The sequence below is a fragment of the Sardina pilchardus genome, chromosome 7, assembly GCF_963854185.1.
Source record: "Sardina pilchardus chromosome 7, fSarPil1.1, whole genome shotgun sequence".
Taxonomy (NCBI): domain Eukaryota; kingdom Metazoa; phylum Chordata; class Actinopteri; order Clupeiformes; family Clupeidae; genus Sardina; species Sardina pilchardus.
Window position 1 is genome coordinate 29,208,406 of NC_085000.1, and position 19,782 is coordinate 29,228,187.

General features: G+C 46.8%; 1 protein-coding gene across 2 annotated transcripts in view; it reads left to right on the forward strand.

Moving 5' to 3' along the window:
• Positions 1-19,782, forward strand: part of mtor (mechanistic target of rapamycin kinase) — a 94,509-nt gene that overhangs the window by 48,013 nt on the left and 26,714 nt on the right. For both annotated transcript variants that reach the window (XM_062541692.1, XM_062541691.1), the window contains exons 29-31: positions 10,368-10,443; positions 13,876-14,015; positions 17,795-17,895. In XM_062541692.1, the coding sequence (XP_062397676.1) occupies positions 10,368-10,443; positions 13,876-14,015; positions 17,795-17,895 (317 nt within the window). The remainder of the gene's footprint in view (positions 1-10,367; positions 10,444-13,875; positions 14,016-17,794; positions 17,896-19,782) is intronic.

Below are 19,782 nucleotides of genomic sequence, written 5' to 3' on the forward strand. Positions count from 1 at the left end.
TACACGCTCCCCAGGAGAAGTCCCCGCTGACCACTGGTTTGTCAAGATGGCCATCCTGAAAGTTGTTGTGGAAAAAGTGGTCAGTCTTTGGTAAACATTCCAACTGCAGACCATTAATGAATCTGCGGGACTGTTTGGACTCTCGTCAAGATAGCCGTAGTTTTGCTTACCGCCCCTGTTTACTGTTGAGAGAGAATTATGTAAGTGGCTGTTTTGATGAGTACTGAAATGGAGCACAAAGAATTTGTGTTCAGAACAATCCCTCAGTGAGTTTGTGTTCATTTCTTCCAACTTTCCATGCTGTATTGATTCAGACTGGCAGATTTGTGCACTGAGGTGCACTTTTAGTCGTACACTTTATCCTGGTTTGAATGACTAGACCACCTGATAGCACTTTTTTTGTTTCTGAAGTTGATATTTAAGTTTTTGAACGAGACTCCAAGTCTCTTCTGCAGTGTTGTTTTTAACAGCTGTGAGATCACTCGGAGTTTTTGCTCTGTTAAAGGTGAACGATGTAAGTTTTTTAGCTTAATTTGCCTTAACTGATTAGCTTCGGAGTCGTTGTAATGGTTATTTGACTTATTTTGGGTTGAATGATTGCTGTCTCACTTCCCCCCAGCGGCCTGTGAGCGGTAAATCCACGCTTGCAAGTTTGTGCCACCGGGCCCAGTACACCTGATAGCAGCGTTGTCCGATAATTCGGGAGGACTGTCATTGAATAATGCTTACATTTTTCTGTTGCTTAGAGTAGTGCACTTTATTTTTGCACCGGCAAAAAGAACCCAAATTTCTCAAAAGCCGTGATGACAGGCGAGTGTCGGAGTGAATCTCACCTATAGAAAAATGGGGTGCTTTCAGTGTGGTCTACTGGTCAAGTTCCTGATCCTCGGCCAGAGGGCAAGAATGTGGTCTGCCTTTTATGGCAAATGCCCTAGCCTTTCAGTAAAGGCTTAAAAGAAAATAGCACTATCAGCTCAGCACTTTTTTTTGTCTTAAAGCACTTCTGTCATCAACGTTAGTCACAATTGCCTTTATGAAATGTTCAAGCTGACATCATATCAGAGGCAAAAATCAATTGGCCAAAGAAGTTTGCATACCTGTTGGGACGCAGACATTTTGGACAGACATCCCTCTCTTGCTTTTGGACCCTCTTGTTTCTTGGAAATGGGCTTGCTTTCTCATTTCAGCTAGCCTTCTATGTTTTCTCAGCTGTCAGTCCCATCGATTGAAGTTCTGGGTCAAATTATTGGTCAATCATTTTATAATGGCTCAGTTCCCAAAATGAATGAGTGAGTGACTCTCCTGCAGATAGACTAAAATAAACAAGCCTCCGAATCTCTTTCCACCATTGTATAGAGCTGTGTGCCTAATAAATGATGTGGTGAATTTGAAAAACAATCTGGTTTCAGAATTAGTTTCGCCTAATGGGAAATAGTGTATGATGTTTCAGGGGGCAGAGAACTACTATTTTTACAAGGCATATTCTTCTTCCCGTAGCCATATAAGAGCTCTGATGTCAGTGAAGCTACCATTTCAGGCTAATTGTGTGCCGTCTCCAACTAATCAAGCATGTTTAGTTTTCAATTCTTTTTTTTTCAGAATGTGAAATGCGAAAGGGATGATTGGAAAACATGACCAAGACCTCAAGCTTGTTTTTGCAGTGCTTCATTATGGTTTAAAACAATGTTGTTGGAAGTTGTAAGTCTGGTCCCTTTTTAGCCTGATCAGGGAGAACTGTTTGTGTGCTATGAAATATGTATGCAAAAATCCTATTTCTTCTTTCTTAACCATTACCTGAAGATATGTCTGGATTTTGCTTGGGGCAGTATTCGTTTGCCCAGGCCTGATCTCAAACACTACAATCGATGTGTCAACAGACATGTTCGAGAAACTCCTGTCAGACTCAGCTGTTTTTATGCCCCAGGCTGTAGGGGCTCTCAGTGTTTGGAAAATTCTGCGGCTTTTCTTGACTAATGCTTTATTGCCGGTTTGTGGTCTGTGGTTCGGGCCTCTGTGTTTTCAGCGCGAGGCCACAGGTATGCGTAGTGTCCGAGGTCAGGCTCTGAGGTCAAGACCAACCAGCGAGGCTGGCAGTCGCACACTCATGCCAGCTCAGTCCCTCATGCGCCAAGGATGAGGTCATATGTGATGAGTTCCATCGCATACTTTTCTCTCTCTCTTTCTCTCCCTTGTTTTCTAAAACTTTTTCCCCAAACGCGTGATTGTGTCCTGTCAGCTGACAGCGCTAGGCGTCAAAGCAAGTGGTTTTTGGATGCATCTCGGAGTGAGCTGTTAAGATGGCTGCTGTCAAGAGGGCTGACCCTGCCCTGGTCCCCGTCTGTCAACAGCGCTCAGAAGTAATCGGGAGGAATGAGGACGGGGTCTGGGAGTGAGGGTGTGGGGGGGTGGTGGTGGTGGGGGGGGGGTCTTTTTGTGATGGAAAAAGCACCTCTCCCCTCAAGCACCACCACGATGCTGAAAGTGGGTGGTTACCATTGGCGCTAAACCCATCTTCTTCTTACCCGTCTTTGATTGCAATCAGGCTTTGGTACAAACCATCGGTTGTTCTCAAGAGAGCGTGAGCTGTGTCAAACACCACACACAGCCTTGGGCTGTCACCTACCATTCCCTGTCTCCAAACAGCTGTGGGCCTTGACACAGGCTTAACAGATAATTACTCACTGGTTCAGTGGCACTCCACGCCATTCTGCACACTCACCAGACCCTGCTCTCATTCCCAAATTAAAAAGCCGAACCAAACAACAACACATGCCTGGAGACACAGAGGTGCTATGCTCCGCTGTGTCCAACTTGCTTCCATATGGCCTCCCGACTTCTGCCCGGGTGGTTTGGAGAGCGAGCGAACAAGTCTGGCTGTTTTGTTATCTCATGAGGATGTGTGTTAATCTGACCTCTGCAAGCCCACCCCTGCCTTATCTACACCTATCAGGGTTTTCCATTGGGTCACGCTTACTAAGACCTATTACCATCCCGGTGTGGCGAATTCGGCAAATAACTGAATGCAAACTTTGTTAGTGGTGCAAACTGAATGCAAACTCTTGTCTCTCGCAGCAGTTTGCATTCAGGAGAGAATTTACCATAGCTCTAGGCAATGTGACCTTGTTGTAAATGCTGTAGAAGCACTTTTGTGTTGTGCTGTCTGTTTGTACCTTGGCACTGTGACGCATACAGGTGGTATTTTCCGATGCCTAAAGAAGACCACCCTTGACCAGAGGACTGTGAGGTCGGTAAGGGGCGCCATGCAAGGTAAAAACACGTTTAACTGCCTCGGGTTAATTAGGCTTTACGTCCATGACTTCCACTCTGCAGCGTCTCTTTTTATAGAGATGGAGTTGTTTGCCACGAATGCTTTGAGCACTCCGAGTGCCTGTAATGAATGTTGCACAGACTTCTGCTGCTCTTCTACACACACACACACACACACACACACACACACACACACACATAAATGCACTCTCTTTCTCTCTCACACACACACATGTAGCAGCTTTCGAGTCAGGTGTAGCCAGCACGTGCTTATGTTTGTGTACAAGCGTGTCTCTCACCCCTTGAGTAATGGCTGCGTGTTTATCACAAGCAGGTTGGGGAACGTGTCGTCACCTTCCAGACCCGTGTGGATAATCATTACGGTCATTACAGTGGTATTCCAGCACCACAGACCAGAGCGCACACTTTTCATGTGGTGTCAACACACAAATGATGATTTAAAAAAAAGTGTTTTTCCACAATTCATGGCCAGTGTCTGTAGTTTGCACGGGGCCGGGATGGCTAAAGCAGTCTGTCGGTGGAGACTGCAAGGCAGACTTCTCTGTCCGTGGGAGCAGTTAAATTTCTGAGCTGAAAAATGAAAGGGGAAAAAAGGGATCTCCACCAACGTTATGTAAGGCGCACTGAATAGACCACTATCTGTGAAGCTCACAACAAACACACAACAAGAAAAATTGTCTTGAATCATCACCGTTTTTTGAATTAACGGAAAAAAAATCCACAGACACAAACAAGAAAAAAAAAAAATCTTTCCCGAAAGCCTAATTTTGAAAACGTTGTGTAATATCTGAGACTCGTTCAGCAATGTCCTGAGCCACAGCTCAGAAGCCAGCACCATTTAGCTGTCTCAGTATTTGACACCGGGGACCAAAGCCATGTGTTTTGGAAGGCTGGACGGCATTAAAACCAACAGGGATCAAATGAGTGTGCTTTCCAGATTAGATTAGATGTGAGCGAAGGGAGTGAAGAGTTACCTTCTTTTTCATTGCCCTTTCGTTACTAGACTGCACTCTTCTCTGCAGAGGAGTGTGTAGCTCCGGCCGTGATGTGCAGGGTAGCAGGGAGTGGCTGGAGAGAGCTGAAAGAGGTTGGCAGGTCTGTCCCCTTGGATGGATGCATGCAGCGTGCCTATTTGGGTTGCCTTCATTCCTTGGAAAGTAATGAAGACATTCTTGCGAAAATAAAAGTGCACCTGAAAGGTTTTAACGGTCACATTTTTTTCAGCGGCCGCCAGTGCCGGTTGACCAAGGCTCTGCGTCATGCTTGAACTTTCCATTTCTCCCGATGTGTACTATTATACAATGTTTTCAACTTGTTGTTTTGTTCTTTCTTGTCCTCGACTGTTTTTAACTTTAAAAATGTTATGAATTTTTTAAACTGACGAAGGCTTCAGATTTGTTTAATATGTGGTGGGGGGATATTACATTTTTAATATTGTTTCATTTGCTTGGAAATGTAAACACTGAGCGAAAAAGTCAAAGTCCCCTTCTTTAAAAATATTTGTAACCTGATAAGCTTGAAAAGGTAAACCTTTAACACCCCTTAGAGACTTGGCCTCAAAAGACTGCGCTCTGTTTGACATGTTCGCAGTCATTGACCATGTAGTTATTTCCTCTGCTATGGGTCTGCCTTGGAAGCCATTAAAAGCAGTCAGAGTTACGATCTGAATACTGCCTTTCGTCGTAAATCAGACAGACTGATTATGGTGGTTCAGTAGACGTCTCCCTCACCTATAACTCAGGTAGACTGGTGAAAACAAGTACTGGACAAATAGGCTTCCACTCAGAGGTGACCAGAGGTGAAAGCCACACACTGTGTTTATGTCTAGGAACTGTAATAGAGAGGTGGTCTTGCAGGAAAAGCAGTTGCGGGCTCATATGAGCTGTGATAGATCAAGGCCCCGAACAGTGTGTCTATTCATTTTGCATCCCATAATTTTGCTAGTTGCCCCTAAGGAAAGGTTACTAATTCACATACAGTATGTCATACAATCCCCTGGATAGCTACAAATCCACCTATTGTCAACATGTATGGATTTTCAGCATACAGCTCTCTACCTAAGCGAAGAAAGCCGGAGAAATGCGGTTTGTAAGACATAAAAGGTGAGGAGCAAGACTGCTGGCGCAGTGGAGTGTTCTTCTTCAGCCACCTCACAGCCAATACAATAACATTACAATCCGTGGCGTAGCAGCAGCGCGTCAACACGTTAGCTCAGTTCTCAGACCAGAGGCGTTTGGCCCCGGCGCTGCGAGTTTAGTCTGCATCCTCTGTGTTGTTGTATCATCATCATCATCTCATTCGAAGGTCTCGCTCTCAAGTCCAAAGCCGGAGTCATCCCTCCATGCAGCTCTCTCTCACGCAAGCGTTGGGTTTCCTCTCCGTCCGCCCGAGCTCTCCCCCCTTGTTTCCTCCGCGCACAAAAATCAGATGCAAACAGCAGCTCGGATTCGGGAAAAACCTCGTGACTTCTAATATCCGTCAGATAGCCAACGTTCGGAGCCGGCTTATCCGGCAAGTGCCAGAACCCTAATGCGCTGTGGTGCACAGCCATCTTCCAGTCTGTTTGAAGTTGCCAGACCTCCGTAAGGCAACACCGGAGTCGTGGGGTGATGGTGCGGGGGGTTAAGAGCTCATATTTTAGGGCAGCGTGCCCTTGTTTTCTCTGGCGAGGACACTTGAGGACTCGTCTTTGTCTTAGAGGGACAATTACTTTAATGTCAGGGTATTTAGCATTAGGGTTGGCACTCCGATTTGGAAGCCACAGGACAGGACATGCCAGTGGAGGGATGACCTTGATTTTTCATGCTGGTGTCAGCTGAGTGTCACGAGAGGAAATTTCCATCCTGTTAATCAGTTAAGCCTCATCTGAAGGACATGGCGCATATGAAAGATCGACTATTAATTTTATGCGGTTGCTTTCCATCATATCTGGCATGACGTTCGTTTGCTCTCATTTTGCATTCTTAATGAGGCTTTTGTTCATGGCAAATTTTGTGGAATGAATGTGGTTTTCAGTCGGAGTATAAATATACTTGGGGTTTTACACAGGCTTCTGGGGTTATACATATGTCTGCATATTTAACATACTAAAAACATAATTTAAACCTCAAAATGTGTTATAAATACAATACATTTTTATATGGATAGCGACTCTCATATATATTGTCCTGAATGGCTCCTTGCTGTCGGCACTCCAGTTTTGTGTGAAGGATTGACAGAGTGGCACAGTGTGGCCCTATCTAGCTGATGCAGGTTCGTGAGGCAGTGATGGAGACATCCATCAGTTTTTGCTGCAGTTTGTTTGTGCGAGCCTGTCATCTGTTTGTGTTTAGATGTGTGCGCGGAGCTCGAGGCCAGATGGCCTCCACAGAGGGACAGAGACGTCCCCTGGGTTCACACGGGCTTCATTAGCCCTCTTATTCCCCCTCTTATTCCCATTAGTCATCTCCGACCAACACATCTGGAATGATACAACACGCTTCAACTCGGTGTGCCTTCGTGCGTGTGTGTGTGCGTGTGTGTGTGTGTGTGTGGCTGCATCAGTCAGTATGTGCACAGAGTCTGTATACAGATTGCGAGCGCTCCCTTCCCGAGACTTGATTGAGCTGTACTGCAAGGCTATTCGGGACTGTTTGGCAGGCGTCATCATTTTTTTTCTGCAGAGTCAAAAACGTAACCCAGGAATGGGTACCCTTGTGAGTTAAAACCAGAAACCACATGTGAAGATTGGACCTTCATCAGCGTTCTCTTTCGCTGCCCCCTCCCTCCTCTGCCCCGCTCGGCTATCTTCCCCCCTCTCCTGCCTGTTTGGTTATGTAACGCACTTGACCACTGAGTTTCCAGACTAATGTGTCCTTTTGTAGCTTGCGAAAAATGGTCCTTTTGTCTCTCCACTCTCCTGGACGTGTGCTCCTAGAAATAGTTGCAAGTACTTGCACATGTTCAGTCGCCCCCCCCCCCCCCCCCCCCCCCCCTTTTGAAATGAAAGGACATTACTCTCCAGGCAGCTCCTGTGTTTTTGGCATTAACCCACCACCAGGTACCAGACTACTGCACACGTCTGGCCGAGAGAGAGAGAGGCCGGGGCTCCCCTACCCCCAACTTTATGACTTTCATTACTTTGATGTAGGTTTGAAGCCATTGGCAAGAGGACCAGGAGAGGAGGAGTCAAAGTGGAGGAGGCTTTTAAGCCAAGCGCTGATTGTTTCCTTCTTGAGTTGTCTGATGGTTTATCTAAATTAGTATGGATAGCCATACTCTTCTCCAACAGTTTCAAGGAAATCACGAGCAGGAATCGGCGTGCTTTGGACATTTTTAGACTTTTTTTGATTATTATAATTAGTTCACCTTCCGTGTCTTTCTCCCTCTGTTTATTTATCACGTTTAGTATATATCTGTTTTTAGACATGTCCGTCCTCTTTGCTGTCCCAGAGAATTTTTGGGCCCATGAATTCTCATCAGACACTGTTTGCAGAAAATATGAATGACATTAAATCTTCAAAACATGTTTCCACAAAGATTGTTACATAAATAGGAAGCCACCTGCCAGTACAAAGCCTTCCTAATTAGCAGGAAACATGTCTTTATTGTACGCATCTGATAAGGCTCACGGTCTGCTGATTGGCATACTTAGTCTTCTTCAGACCCTGCCACGGGCGTATACAGCGTTAGACTGACTGTTTAGCTCATCAGGCCGCATTTAAAAAGCCTCCAGTTGGCTGGTGGTCATGGCAGAGGCCAATATCCTCCAATGAATGATGGGATCTGCTCTCGCTTGTTTCTGGTTTCTCCGCTTCAGCGCGGCGTTGAGTGCTCGCGTGCTGCAGAACAACTTCAGCAGGTCCTCTCGTTGTTATAGCTGTACCGGAGGTATTTATTATTAGTCGTTCTGACGAGGCTTTGCACTTTCTCTCGCCGCCTGTGTACGTCTGTTTCTCTATTCCCCCGCAGATGTTACGTAACTGTTGTCTTGAGCCTATATCCCAGGGAGTGCAGATCAGATTGATTCAGTGTTTTGAAAGCGTTTGTTTGCCCTCTGTCTCGTTGCTCCTTGGCCACGTTCAATCATCTCACCCTTCAGGAGGGCTCTTCAGAGGAGCCATGTCATACTACAAGGACCTTCAAATAAAGTGAAATGGATTTCCCCCCAATAGCTTTCAAAGGAGCGGAATGACACATCTGTCCCGCTTTGCTATTTTACTTTCAGCACTCATTAGAGCGATTGGGCGCCAATTCCGTTTCAGCATGAACCTGGGGACATTTTCTCGACTAATACTCTAATAAAGCCTTCAAGCTGCTGGTGAATGGGAGCCCTGTGATCAGTCCTCATGCATCCTGCAAACACTTAGTATGTCAACTGAAGATTTGAAGGGGGGTTTCCAGGCGTATAGGTTCAAAGTCAGCGTTGTTACTGTCATTACTTAATAATGCCTCAACTTACTTACGTTAAGTTGCTTACTTATGCACTTACTCTCAGAAGAACTAGGCTTGTTGAGAATACATTTATCTCCCCAACTGGAAAGGGTTTTATTGCACTGAATCGTGGGACACAACATACACTTCACCCATAGAAATATGACAGGTAGCTCCCGGATAATACCATTTTGTGTAATACCATCTGTAAAGCAAGGCAAATCCCCTCACAATGAACAGTGGAATCCTCCTCTCGGAAGGTCTTTCCAGAATCGTTCTATCATTCTGGGGCCCTTGAATTTTTCTCCTGTCTTGCCATTCTGTATAAAAGGTGCAAACAGAATGGGAAGTCATTGTTCTCAGATCTGTTGAAAAGGTTCATAAAGTAACTGTGTACAGGTGGGGGGGTGTGGGGGGGGGGGGGTGTTGTCATCACCTCTGCTGCCTCCTAGGGCGCCTCGTTAAACTCCGATGGCATCACGGTGTACATCCATCATACTCCTCTCACAGCAACAGTCGCTGCTCCTTTGTCAGGCGCCGAAGCTGTAGCCGTTGTTCCATACCCCCCCTCGTCTGATTTGACTCGCCACCCTCCCCAAAACCCTCCTCTGCTCCTTTTCAAATGTTGCGTTTTTTAGCAGATGGGAACGACAGGCCCTGGCGCTAGCGGTGGATGAGCGCAAGCGAGCCCGGCTTTCCAGATGAGTGCTTCCAGATGGAGGAGTTTCTAAACACACATTAGAGGGATCAGGAGACATGACAGAAATATAGATGATGGGCCATTTATCTCACAGGCCATCGCATCCACTCTCTGGCTGCAGAACACATCTCCGAGCCCAGGGGTGTCTATCGGGAGGACGTTTTAATGAGAACTTTTTTAAGGGGACAAAATAAACAACTCAAGGGCAATACATTTTTCCACTAGTGAAAGGTGAAGGAGTTTTAATGACGGCCACTGATTAATGGTGATAATAGGGTCTTGCTGTGACGCGTGATGAGAAGGATGCTGCTGCTGCAGACTTTGGAAGTTTGTTGCGATACGGCTCGTTAAATCTGTTTGCAATGCCTTGTTGCACTGTTCTGATTTACTCCCGCGCTTTGCTCTTCTTTATGGAGGTGCTAAACTTTGTTTATTGCATTCCACTATTAAGACTGTCTGTGTTTTTTCAAAAACATGTGTTTTTGTATCTAAATGGTCCAAAAAGAGGTCTCCTGCGCGAATGACTACATGACTGGTACAGCGTAATAATTCTGTCAGCATATTATTGTTCATATTATCAGTACATAGCCAAGCCTGTTGTCAGCTCACACAGATCTCAGATGGTTTGGCCTTGGTTACTGTATATCCCTGCTATGCCGTTTCCTCAAAAGCACAAAGGAAACATGTGTTACAGTATATGTGTGGCCCCCCAAGTATTTTAACCCATGACAGAGGGGTCCAGGGTGCCATCGTTCACCCAGTGAAAACCTGGTCTGGAAGTCATCGCTTCTGTTTCACCGGCTTGGAATCGGATGGTATATGTGTGTGACCTCAGTGGTCATCTATCACGCTGGCATCATGTTTCCCCAGAGTCGCGTGCAGCCGCCGGCCATTGTCAGGTCACCGCCGTTACGGCCCCCCACAAGTCTGGCCCCTCATGTGCTCTCTGTCTCTCTCTGTGTTCCAGCATCAACAACAAATTGCAGCAGCCGGAGGCGGCATCGGGAGTGCTGGAGTACGCCATGAAGCATTTCGGCGAACTGGTGAGAGCCCATTCCTCCCTCCCTCCCTTTCTCACTCTTTCTCTCTCTCTCTTCCTCTCCCTCCCTCCCTCTCTATCCTTCTCTCTCATCCTACCGCCTCCCCTCTCTCCTGGGTAATACCAAAAACACCACTTAATAGACCTCATGGAATTGCTCTCTAACCCCCCCTCCCAACCCCAAACCCACCCCTCTCTCTCTCTCTCTCTTTCTCTTCCACACACATGCACACAAGTGCATTCCCCTTGGCAGCAGGATGAGTACAGTTTAAGGCACGTGCCCCGGGACACTTTGTTCTTGTCTCTCACACACTCACACACACGTGGATGCACGCTTAGACATGTGGAGTCGTCCTGTTGCAAAACCCATTGCCGGACAGAAACTGTTGTATATTTATTCTATTCATTCTAATATAATACAGTTATTATTTATTGTTTTTGAATTACATTACATGTCCAAAATAATGATGGTACTTGCGTCTTTATCTGTTCATAAGTAATTTCTCAAATTTCCCTCGGGATGAATAAACTATCAATCTATCTATCTAAGTATGCTCAAGTGTTGAGCCAGACAAGAGCTTTATTTGTTTTTTTTGTCAATTGTCAAATTACAATTAATAAGAATTATCAATCTCAGATGGACATGGTTATTATATTGTCACTTTATCTCTCAAAATGTGCTTCTAATTTGAGCAACAGTTGGCTGGATTCCTTCACGGAAATTTGTCGATGTAATAGAACATCTTCCCCTTTTTCATAGAAAATATGTTGCTCCCTTGATGAAGGGCGTGCAGTGTTGAGCATGCTTCCTCCCGTGAACTAACAGCGTTGATCCAGACAACGTTCTCTTTATGTAACATGTGGCGACGGGGTTGTCCTGCGTAACCCCAGGTGTCTCGGACACTGGCCGGAGCTTTGAACTGTAAAGCTCTGTGCTGCCGCTGCTGTTCCCCCAGCATGTCTCATGTTCTCCAGAGGGACTCCTTCCAGATATGAACTAACCTTCATAAACACAAGACATGCCTTGGACACTGACACAACTGTTTTTTTTTTTTTCCACATCCCATTGCGTAACGCTTCAGAAAGGGCCTCTTTGTTTGACTTTGATTGCCTCTCCCCGTGTTGGCTTAATTGCAGCAAGATGTAATTGTGCTGTCCAGCAATCATCCTCCTTCTGATCATGTCTCTGGTGTGTACACGTATGTCCAATCTGACCTTTCGTTTTGGCAAATCAGGACAGTGAGCCACCCAGAGACGACCCTTTCGTACAACATCTATTCAAAAGGAACATAGTCTGGGGGCTGACACGATGTCTGTGGTGCCTGTGTGAAAGAAGATGCTGTCAGCATGTGCAAGAAGCAATTGAAATACCAGTGCGTGGCGTTTAGAGAACGTTTAAAGAACGTTTTAATGCGCAATTTATTTTATTGAGTGTCTGCATCGAGCTCAGAACAGTTCCTACTGCGTGAGCCCTCCCACTGTTTCACAGGTCGGTGCTTTGATTTTACGGGCCAGCCGTCCTCGTGTTTAGCTGGTAATCGTCTCGGTGCGCGGTCGTTGGAAGTGTCAGGTGAAGATTTCCAGAAGCCCTTCGATGACGAGCTGCCAGTCAGCAAAGCCCCCGTTCTCACACCCGCGTTTCCTCTCGCCCGACTGGGGGAACAACCTTAAATCCCATTCTGGCATAGAAAAGACTAGCGACGACAGGCGATTGAACGTTAATGCAATTCAGCGATCACAGGCAAAATAACCACTAGCAATGGGAAACGGTGCACCACCATAACAACAACAAAAAAAACGTTTGAGCGAAACTTTTTTTTCAACTTTTGAGGGCGACGAGGGAATTGCTGGCACTGTGTATGCAGCTGTAGGAGCCTTCTACCCGTCTCTCAACCCTCAGCCCTCAACCTTTTCAGGCGGCTTCTTTTTGAAACTCCGTCAGTCAGCCGCATCACCAGGTGGTTACAGGTCAAAGGAGGACAATGCCATGCTGTCTAGGTCAGGTTGAACCCCACCAACCCAAGACTCCATCCACAAGCAGGGGTACTGTAGGGCATTTGTGCACAGAATGATGTTTCATCATTTCCACATTTGGAGCTTTCATTTTATGAATTCTCTTGATGAATTCTTAATGAGGAGTGTAATGAGCGGTTACCTTTTCAGGGATGTTCTTGGAAGGAGTATGGTGCTCAGTTAAGTGATGTATTGTCTGCTTCTCATTTTTGGACAAATAGGACTCCCAACGGTTACTTGCCAAAAATAGAAATACATTTTAGAAAATAATTTTAAAATTATTTTGTTACCATTTTGTGGCTTCCACCACACAATTCATCACACAAATAGGACAGATGTTGCACAGAAGCATATTGCTTGCTGACTTTAATTTCAATGAAGTTCCATGGCAATAAGTGAACCGACTACTCATGGAATGCTATGAAAGATGTGAATCAAAAGCATAAACTGCTCCGCCATCGAGTGCGGTCATTCATTTTTTGCAGCAGCTTCCTGCAGTATTCTGAAGAGCGGTATGATAAATGGCGGCATGAGAGCCTTCCATTACGGGATCACTCCTCTCCTGTGCTTTTGAACACAGTTTGACAGTACCTGTTATCGCTGTCCGTACCTTGGAAGGGGAGACTGGACCGGTGTACGACCCTCTCTCTCCTCTCTCTCTCTCTCTCTCTCTCTCTCTCTCTCTCTCTCTCTCTCTCTCTCTCTCTCCTGGAGGCCAGCACTGTCTTACATGTTTATTTTGCCTTTCTCCGTGGCAGCCATCTTTAAAGCTCAGATAGGATGGAGGCCCTCTGGGACCTAGGACCTCCCAGTTAGAACGATTTCAACACCTCCGTTGTCGGCTGTGGTGTTGCTGCGAGAATGATAATTGACATAAAACCAGCCGCCTATAGCCTTTCCATGTCTCCAGGGATGAAGGGGAGGCGTTTGTGTAAACACACCCATTCGCAAGCGTTCAGGTTGTGAATGCTATCAGCCTGTTGCATAACACTGCAAGCGTTTTAATAGTTTCGGTAGAGCGTTCTGGTCGGGGACCAGCGGTTTCGGGTACATTTAGAGGGGTTGACATTGTGTTATGAAAATGGGTTTACCTTGGACCGCACAACCAGTAGACATCTCTGCCCTGCCATGCTCCCCCTCTTAAAAAGAACATCTGTTTCTCTTAACTGTAATTTGGAGGAGGAATTCAAGGACAGTTTTCCGTTAAGTGCAGCTTTTAGAGTTGTCATGGTCACTTAGTGATGAAGTAGCATCCTTTAAAAAAATAAACGCTCTGGTAGACAGAAGCACCAAACAGTGTCATGTCAACTGTGCATGATGAGTTTAAGAAATTCGATGAAAAGCAATTTTTTCACCAGTGTCATTTATCTTAAGGACCACTCAAACCTTCCGTCTTGTCCACCCTCCTCCCTCCCCTTCACAGGAGATCCAGGCGACTTGGTACGAGAAGCTCCACGAGTGGGAAGATGCTCTGGTGGCCTACGACAAGAAGATCGACCTAAACAAAGAAGACCCCGAGCTCATCCTGGGCCGCATGCGGTGTCTTGAGGCTCTGGGAGAATGGTGAGTTGGACTAAGGAAGACATCATTCACAAAGACACATAGCACACACACACACACACACACACACACACTCACACATGGCAGAAGCCATCTTCTTTTATGAGCCCGGCAGTAGCTGTCCATGTGCATTAGTCAGACAGGACCTGTTCGTAGTGGAATCCCAGGGCGAAGCTATTTTCTTTTACTAGGTTGGCAGAGGGCAGTTAGCAGAGAGAGGGCAGGGCGTCTTGACTTGAGGTTCTTTTTTATATATATATTTATGCCTTACCTCTCAATCACCTCAAGTGACATGTACCTAACAGGTTGGAGGACTGCTTTGTCAATGGACCTGTTTGTTTGCGTTACAACATCTTGTGTTAGAAATATAGCAGAGACACAACATAGCACAGGAATGCAGCTCTTGGTGGACGGCCAGAAGGCTTTGTGAAGGACATCAATCTCCCTGGCACCCACGCTGGCGTTCCTGGCTCCTGACCCAGGCTCACCCTGCAGCTCTCTCTGGAGCTCTCTCCACTTCCCCCCCTCTTGTTGTCAGTGGTGCTTTGTGAGTGTTGGCAGGGATGGGGGGGCACCCGGGGCAGATGCACATGCACATGCCAGGGGGCACTTTGCTTGTCTGTCCATGCAAGAACACATCAGCGGTGCTCTCATCCACACCTTGGAGACCTGGCGAGGTTTTGTTTTTTCGACCGTGCACCAAGCTTTTTTCGAGCAGCCGTCTAGAAAGTTCCTGTAAATGTGTGGACTCTAGTTTTAAAAGGTTTAGAACAGTGGGGGGGGGGGTTTTGTCGCCGCCATCGAGGATGTTGCTTTGGAGACGTGCGGTTTCACGGCAACTTGGCTGTTGCCTTGTTCTTCCACCCGTTGTGTTTGATAGTGTTTGCTGTTAAAGGCAAAAATGAACTTGGCGAGCTCTCTTCTCAGTCCACTTTCCTCAAAGTGACGTTTTCTTGGTTGACCACTGATAAAAACAAGGGAAAAACCGACGAAGGGAAAGAACACAATCGGCTAATATTATATAAAAGCTCTGGTACGTGTCTCGGTCTGACAGATCAATTTTTTCTGGGTGGGGGGACATGTCATTTGAATGTGCATCAGAGGTCTGTTTTAGAACTTAATGTCCAGTTATGTAATCATTTACACCCCAACTTCACACATACAGTACACACATACACACACACACACACACACACACACACACACACACACACACACACACACACACACACACATGCACACACACACACACACACACACACACACACACACACACACACACACAGAGAGCCTCCCATCCCATGCAGTCCTATCTCTGCCTCTGATAGTGTGAGCGAGTGGAAACAAGAGGGGATTAATGCTGGTGAAGAGTGTGGGTTTAGAGCAAAGCAAAGCGGTGAGGTGAGAGAGGGTTGGCGTGCCCAGTCACTCTGCCCGGCCGACACCGCTCTTCTGGCCTCTGCCGGGCCCCACTCTGGCTCTCTGCACTGATGGAATTTGACATTATGCACTTTGACGGCTGGGCAAGAAGAAAGGGGAAAAAGTGACCATTTCCTGTAACGGGAGAGCTGCAAGTGCTGCTGGGAAACTTTTTTTTGTGTGTTTTGGTTGGGGACGGTATAGCTCGGCAGGGCTGTGACTGTGAGCTGTAGCTTCCCAGCACAGGGCTTCGTCACTTCTTAGAATCAAAGGGTTGGCAGTTTAATTCACACATTGGTTGCGCCCTACGCTCTAATGTAACATGAACACTGAAGAGGAACAGTTGTGAAGATGAATATACAGTATGTTGCACCCACAATCAAACACACATGCTAACCTTAAGTACGCATCCTTATGTTAAATGTTTATTGGCAGAGATTATAATGTTCATTTGAACCACAAATCACTGACACACTCTACATGCCCGATCATTTAGGCTCAAACATCTTTAGATTAACACACACCCATAGTCTCATTTTCCAGATGAAACAATTCCTCATGATTTCATTCGTTTTCATCATGAAAGAATGCTCAGGTCATAACTGAAGGCATGATGGTCTTCAGTTGTAGCCTTGGTCGTAACCCCAATTTACTGTAGGTCCATTTCAAGGTATTCCACCTCAAATTGGCCTGCGGAAATGCAATTAAACAATCTTGCATCAGTGGAAGAACACTGTCACTGACTATGTCATATGCGTTTCCCCCCTCAAAAGGTTAAGTGAACTCGCAGTGTCAGTCCTAGAAGGCCGATTAAAGTTGATCTTGGTTAGTAAACAAGAACACCTCATTCCTTACGCGCCATGACAGAGGACCTGATGGAAAGCAGCCACTAGGCTCTGGGCGAGGCCACAATGGCTCTTTATTCAATAGCCTTGTAGAGTGACTGAGGTTCATATAAGCACTTGAGTCCAAGTCAGTCACCAGAGCGACCTCATAAACCAGCGCTGCTTATTAGAACAAAAGCCAAATTGTGCGGCAGTGCAGTGAATTATCTCACAGCAGTTTCGGGGCAAATAGTCATATTTTTGAGTGCGTGTTTTGAAGCACGTCTTTCCAGTGTAGTGGAGAATATGTCAGAAATTGTCAGTGGGTGTTCAGTCAGTGAGAGACGCCTTGACATGATTGTATATGGTTCATGAGCCAACTTCTTCCAAAAGGCACCCACTGTAAATGAGGGCGCACAGTAGGTTTGCTCCGCTTCCTTTTTCCACTCCGTATTCCTGGATCTCATTCATTCTTTCTGGAGTTTGGCAACTCTAGAGCTAGAGTGCTTAGTTTTTTTACGTCAACCGGAGCGTAATGAATGGCCTAACAGGGTCACAGTCTGGGAAGGACTGTGTGCATTTTCCCTCTCTCCGATATTAAAAAAGAAGTGGCCTCGCTGCTCTCTCTCTCTCTCTCTCTCTCTCTCTCTCTCTCTCTCTCTCTCTCTGTGCTGTTATTTTATAGCGTGCGCAACGTCTCCCGTGAAGCGCGGGGCCTCGTGACTGCCGGGTAGCCGTGGCGTGCCGTGCCGGTAGCAGGGCCGCCTTTTCCGCTCCCCCCCCCTGTTTGAGCGCAGCGTGTGTGACAGACGCTCAGCGGCGAGCGGGAGGCCCCCCTTTATTTGTGTAACCCCCAAATACATCAATGCTGCAGCAGCTGGGGAAGCACTCAAGCCACACTCACCACCAATCCCATCCCTTTCTCCAACACAAACACACCCAGGCTGCTCACACTACTGCGCCACCATTGTGCCGGCTGTAGGTGCCCCCCCCCAAACATGGAGGTCTGGAGTTGCTGATCTCCAGAAGCCACATTCAGAAGCGGGCCACTAAAACGCCAGCCCCCCCCCCCCCCCCCCCCCCCCTGCTCCCGGCGGAGTTTCTTTATTTAGATTTAATTCTTTTACGGTTCCCGTTCGTGATATGATGTCATGCTGGTGCGTTTTATCGGGTGGGCTATGGCGGTGGCTGCGGAGGCCCGGGCTTCCTCGCTCGCTCCCGCTCGCTGTAAAACGCGCCATAACTGCCATCTGCGTGCGGCAGGCTCCTCCAAAGCGTTTGCGGTATGCACTCCTCCACCCCAGTCAATAAAGGCGAGCGCGCAGAGGCTCGTACAATGGGCGATTTGTCGGCGAGGTCCAGTGGAACAGGGTTTTTATAGAACGGTCTCAGCGCTGGACGACTCTCGTAGGCACCTTTTCTCACTCGCTTTTTTTCCCCCCTTTTTGGTTTGTTTTCAAAAGCACGGGGTTGGCTCGAAACGATCATCATGTTCATGATTTGTCTGTGTGTGTGTGTGTGTGTGTGTGTGTTTCTCAGGGGGCAGCTGCATCAGCAGTGCTGTGAGGAGTGGACGCTGGTCAGCGAGGAGACCCAGGCTAAAATGGCCCGCATGGCCGCTGCCGCTGCCTGGGGATTGGGTAAGAACCTCTCAAACACCTCAACATCCTGCCCACCATCAATGCTACCAGAGGCTGCATCTAAAACAGTGTGACTGCATTTGAGCGGTCTTTGGTATTATTTGCCCTCAATGGTGCCTTCAAGGCACTACTCCCCTCAGTATAGGGGTAGGATGAGGGTTGAGGGGGTTAAGGTTAGGAATAGGGTAGTGCCTTTTAGGCCCTGTGCTTTTAGGATCCCCGGCCCACGAATCCCAGCGACCCATTACCCTCCAAAATTACTAATGGATTACTGATAGACTATTTATTCCCTTTACTGGACTGTTTGAACCTTCTGATACTACAAATGACTTTACTCTACTGTAACTGACCCTAGGCAGATGGGTTGGGCCCTTGAGTCGTGGATCTGTCTGAGGTTTCTTCCTATATGTATCTCCAATTCTAGGGAGTTTTTCCTTGCCCCTGTTACTCACGGGCTCTTGAAGGTTTAACACTGTAAAGCGCCATGAGACATGTGTAATGTTTTGGCGCTCTATGAATGAAATTGAATTGAATTGAATTGAATAGGCTGTGCTGCCTGGAAGGTGCCGTTGGGGGCAAAAAACACCATTGAGCCATTTGATTCATCATAAACTACTGTACTGCCATATGCTACCTCTATGGTGACAACCTGACTGCAAACTGTATGGCTGCACTGATATATACTCTTCAACACATTCACCAGCCTAAATTACCAGTTTGAACAATTCTGCAGATGTTTGTACTACAGCTCATATGATATTATTTTTATGTGCAAAGTCACAAAGAGCCATTGATACATTTCACGGGCTTTGACTCAAGAGCTTAATAAGTTGTAAAAGCCCCACATGTGCTCTGCAGCCAAAAGTACCCCATGTACCCTTTATCGGATTGTTATAGCCACCTTGTGAACCCCGTTTCACGTCTGCGTCAAGCTCAATTTGATGTCCGTCAGCGCTCAGGGAAGCCCGATCATAACGTTTGCCGAGGCGGAAAAACACTTCTCCTTAAGACGCGGCCAGTAACACCCACCCTCCCCCCCATACACACACCCCCCAATCCCCCTTCACCCAGACCACACTCCAACGGCTTAATGTAAATAAATGTACAAGGCTCCTGGAGCTCCTGCTGAAACCCTAATCTTTAATCTAACGCCCTCTCAAAATGTTCAACTGCGCACCGCAGCCAAAGCAAAGGGGGCCCACTGTGAGCGGACACCTCCGCACAGTCCATCAGGAGAAGCTGGACAAATAAACACACTCCTCGCCGGAGCAAGTGGTGTATCCCAACTGGAGCGCTGTTGAAGTGTAGGCGCCTCCTGGCCTCCTTTTGGATAAACGGCTGATCCTCATCTGACCGCTTCACAGACAGACTGCACCAGGCACGCAACTGAAGCCCTCTGTTCTAGGAGCATAAGAATACATTATCAGAGGACTGGTCTTTTTTTAATGTATGCACTGCTATATCACATCTGGTGAACACTGGACAGAACGCTTTAATTATGTGCGTGGTGTAGTCTGCCTGTCACACAGTTGCTTCTCCTTTTTCAATTTATCCTTGTGTGTGTGTTAAGAAGACAGCCAAATTGCCCCCAGAATTTAGAGCCCTGTGTGATAACTGCAGTGATTCACACTTCCTCGTGATAGTTTTCAGATTTTGCAGGGAAGATAGAAATGACGCAATGCGTAAATCTAACTGCGTACTATCATTCCCAGGTACTGGTTTTTTTTGTTCTACCAAAAGCCCTTTTTGACTGAGAACAGATGGGCTTGTCTTTAGCCTGAAGTGCTGAATGAAGTCCTGAAATACGACCGAAGCCCCCAGCCTATAGTTCCAGTGTGTGTTGATATATTCCGCAGTGCTTGATGTAATGAAGGGTTTATGTGCTGT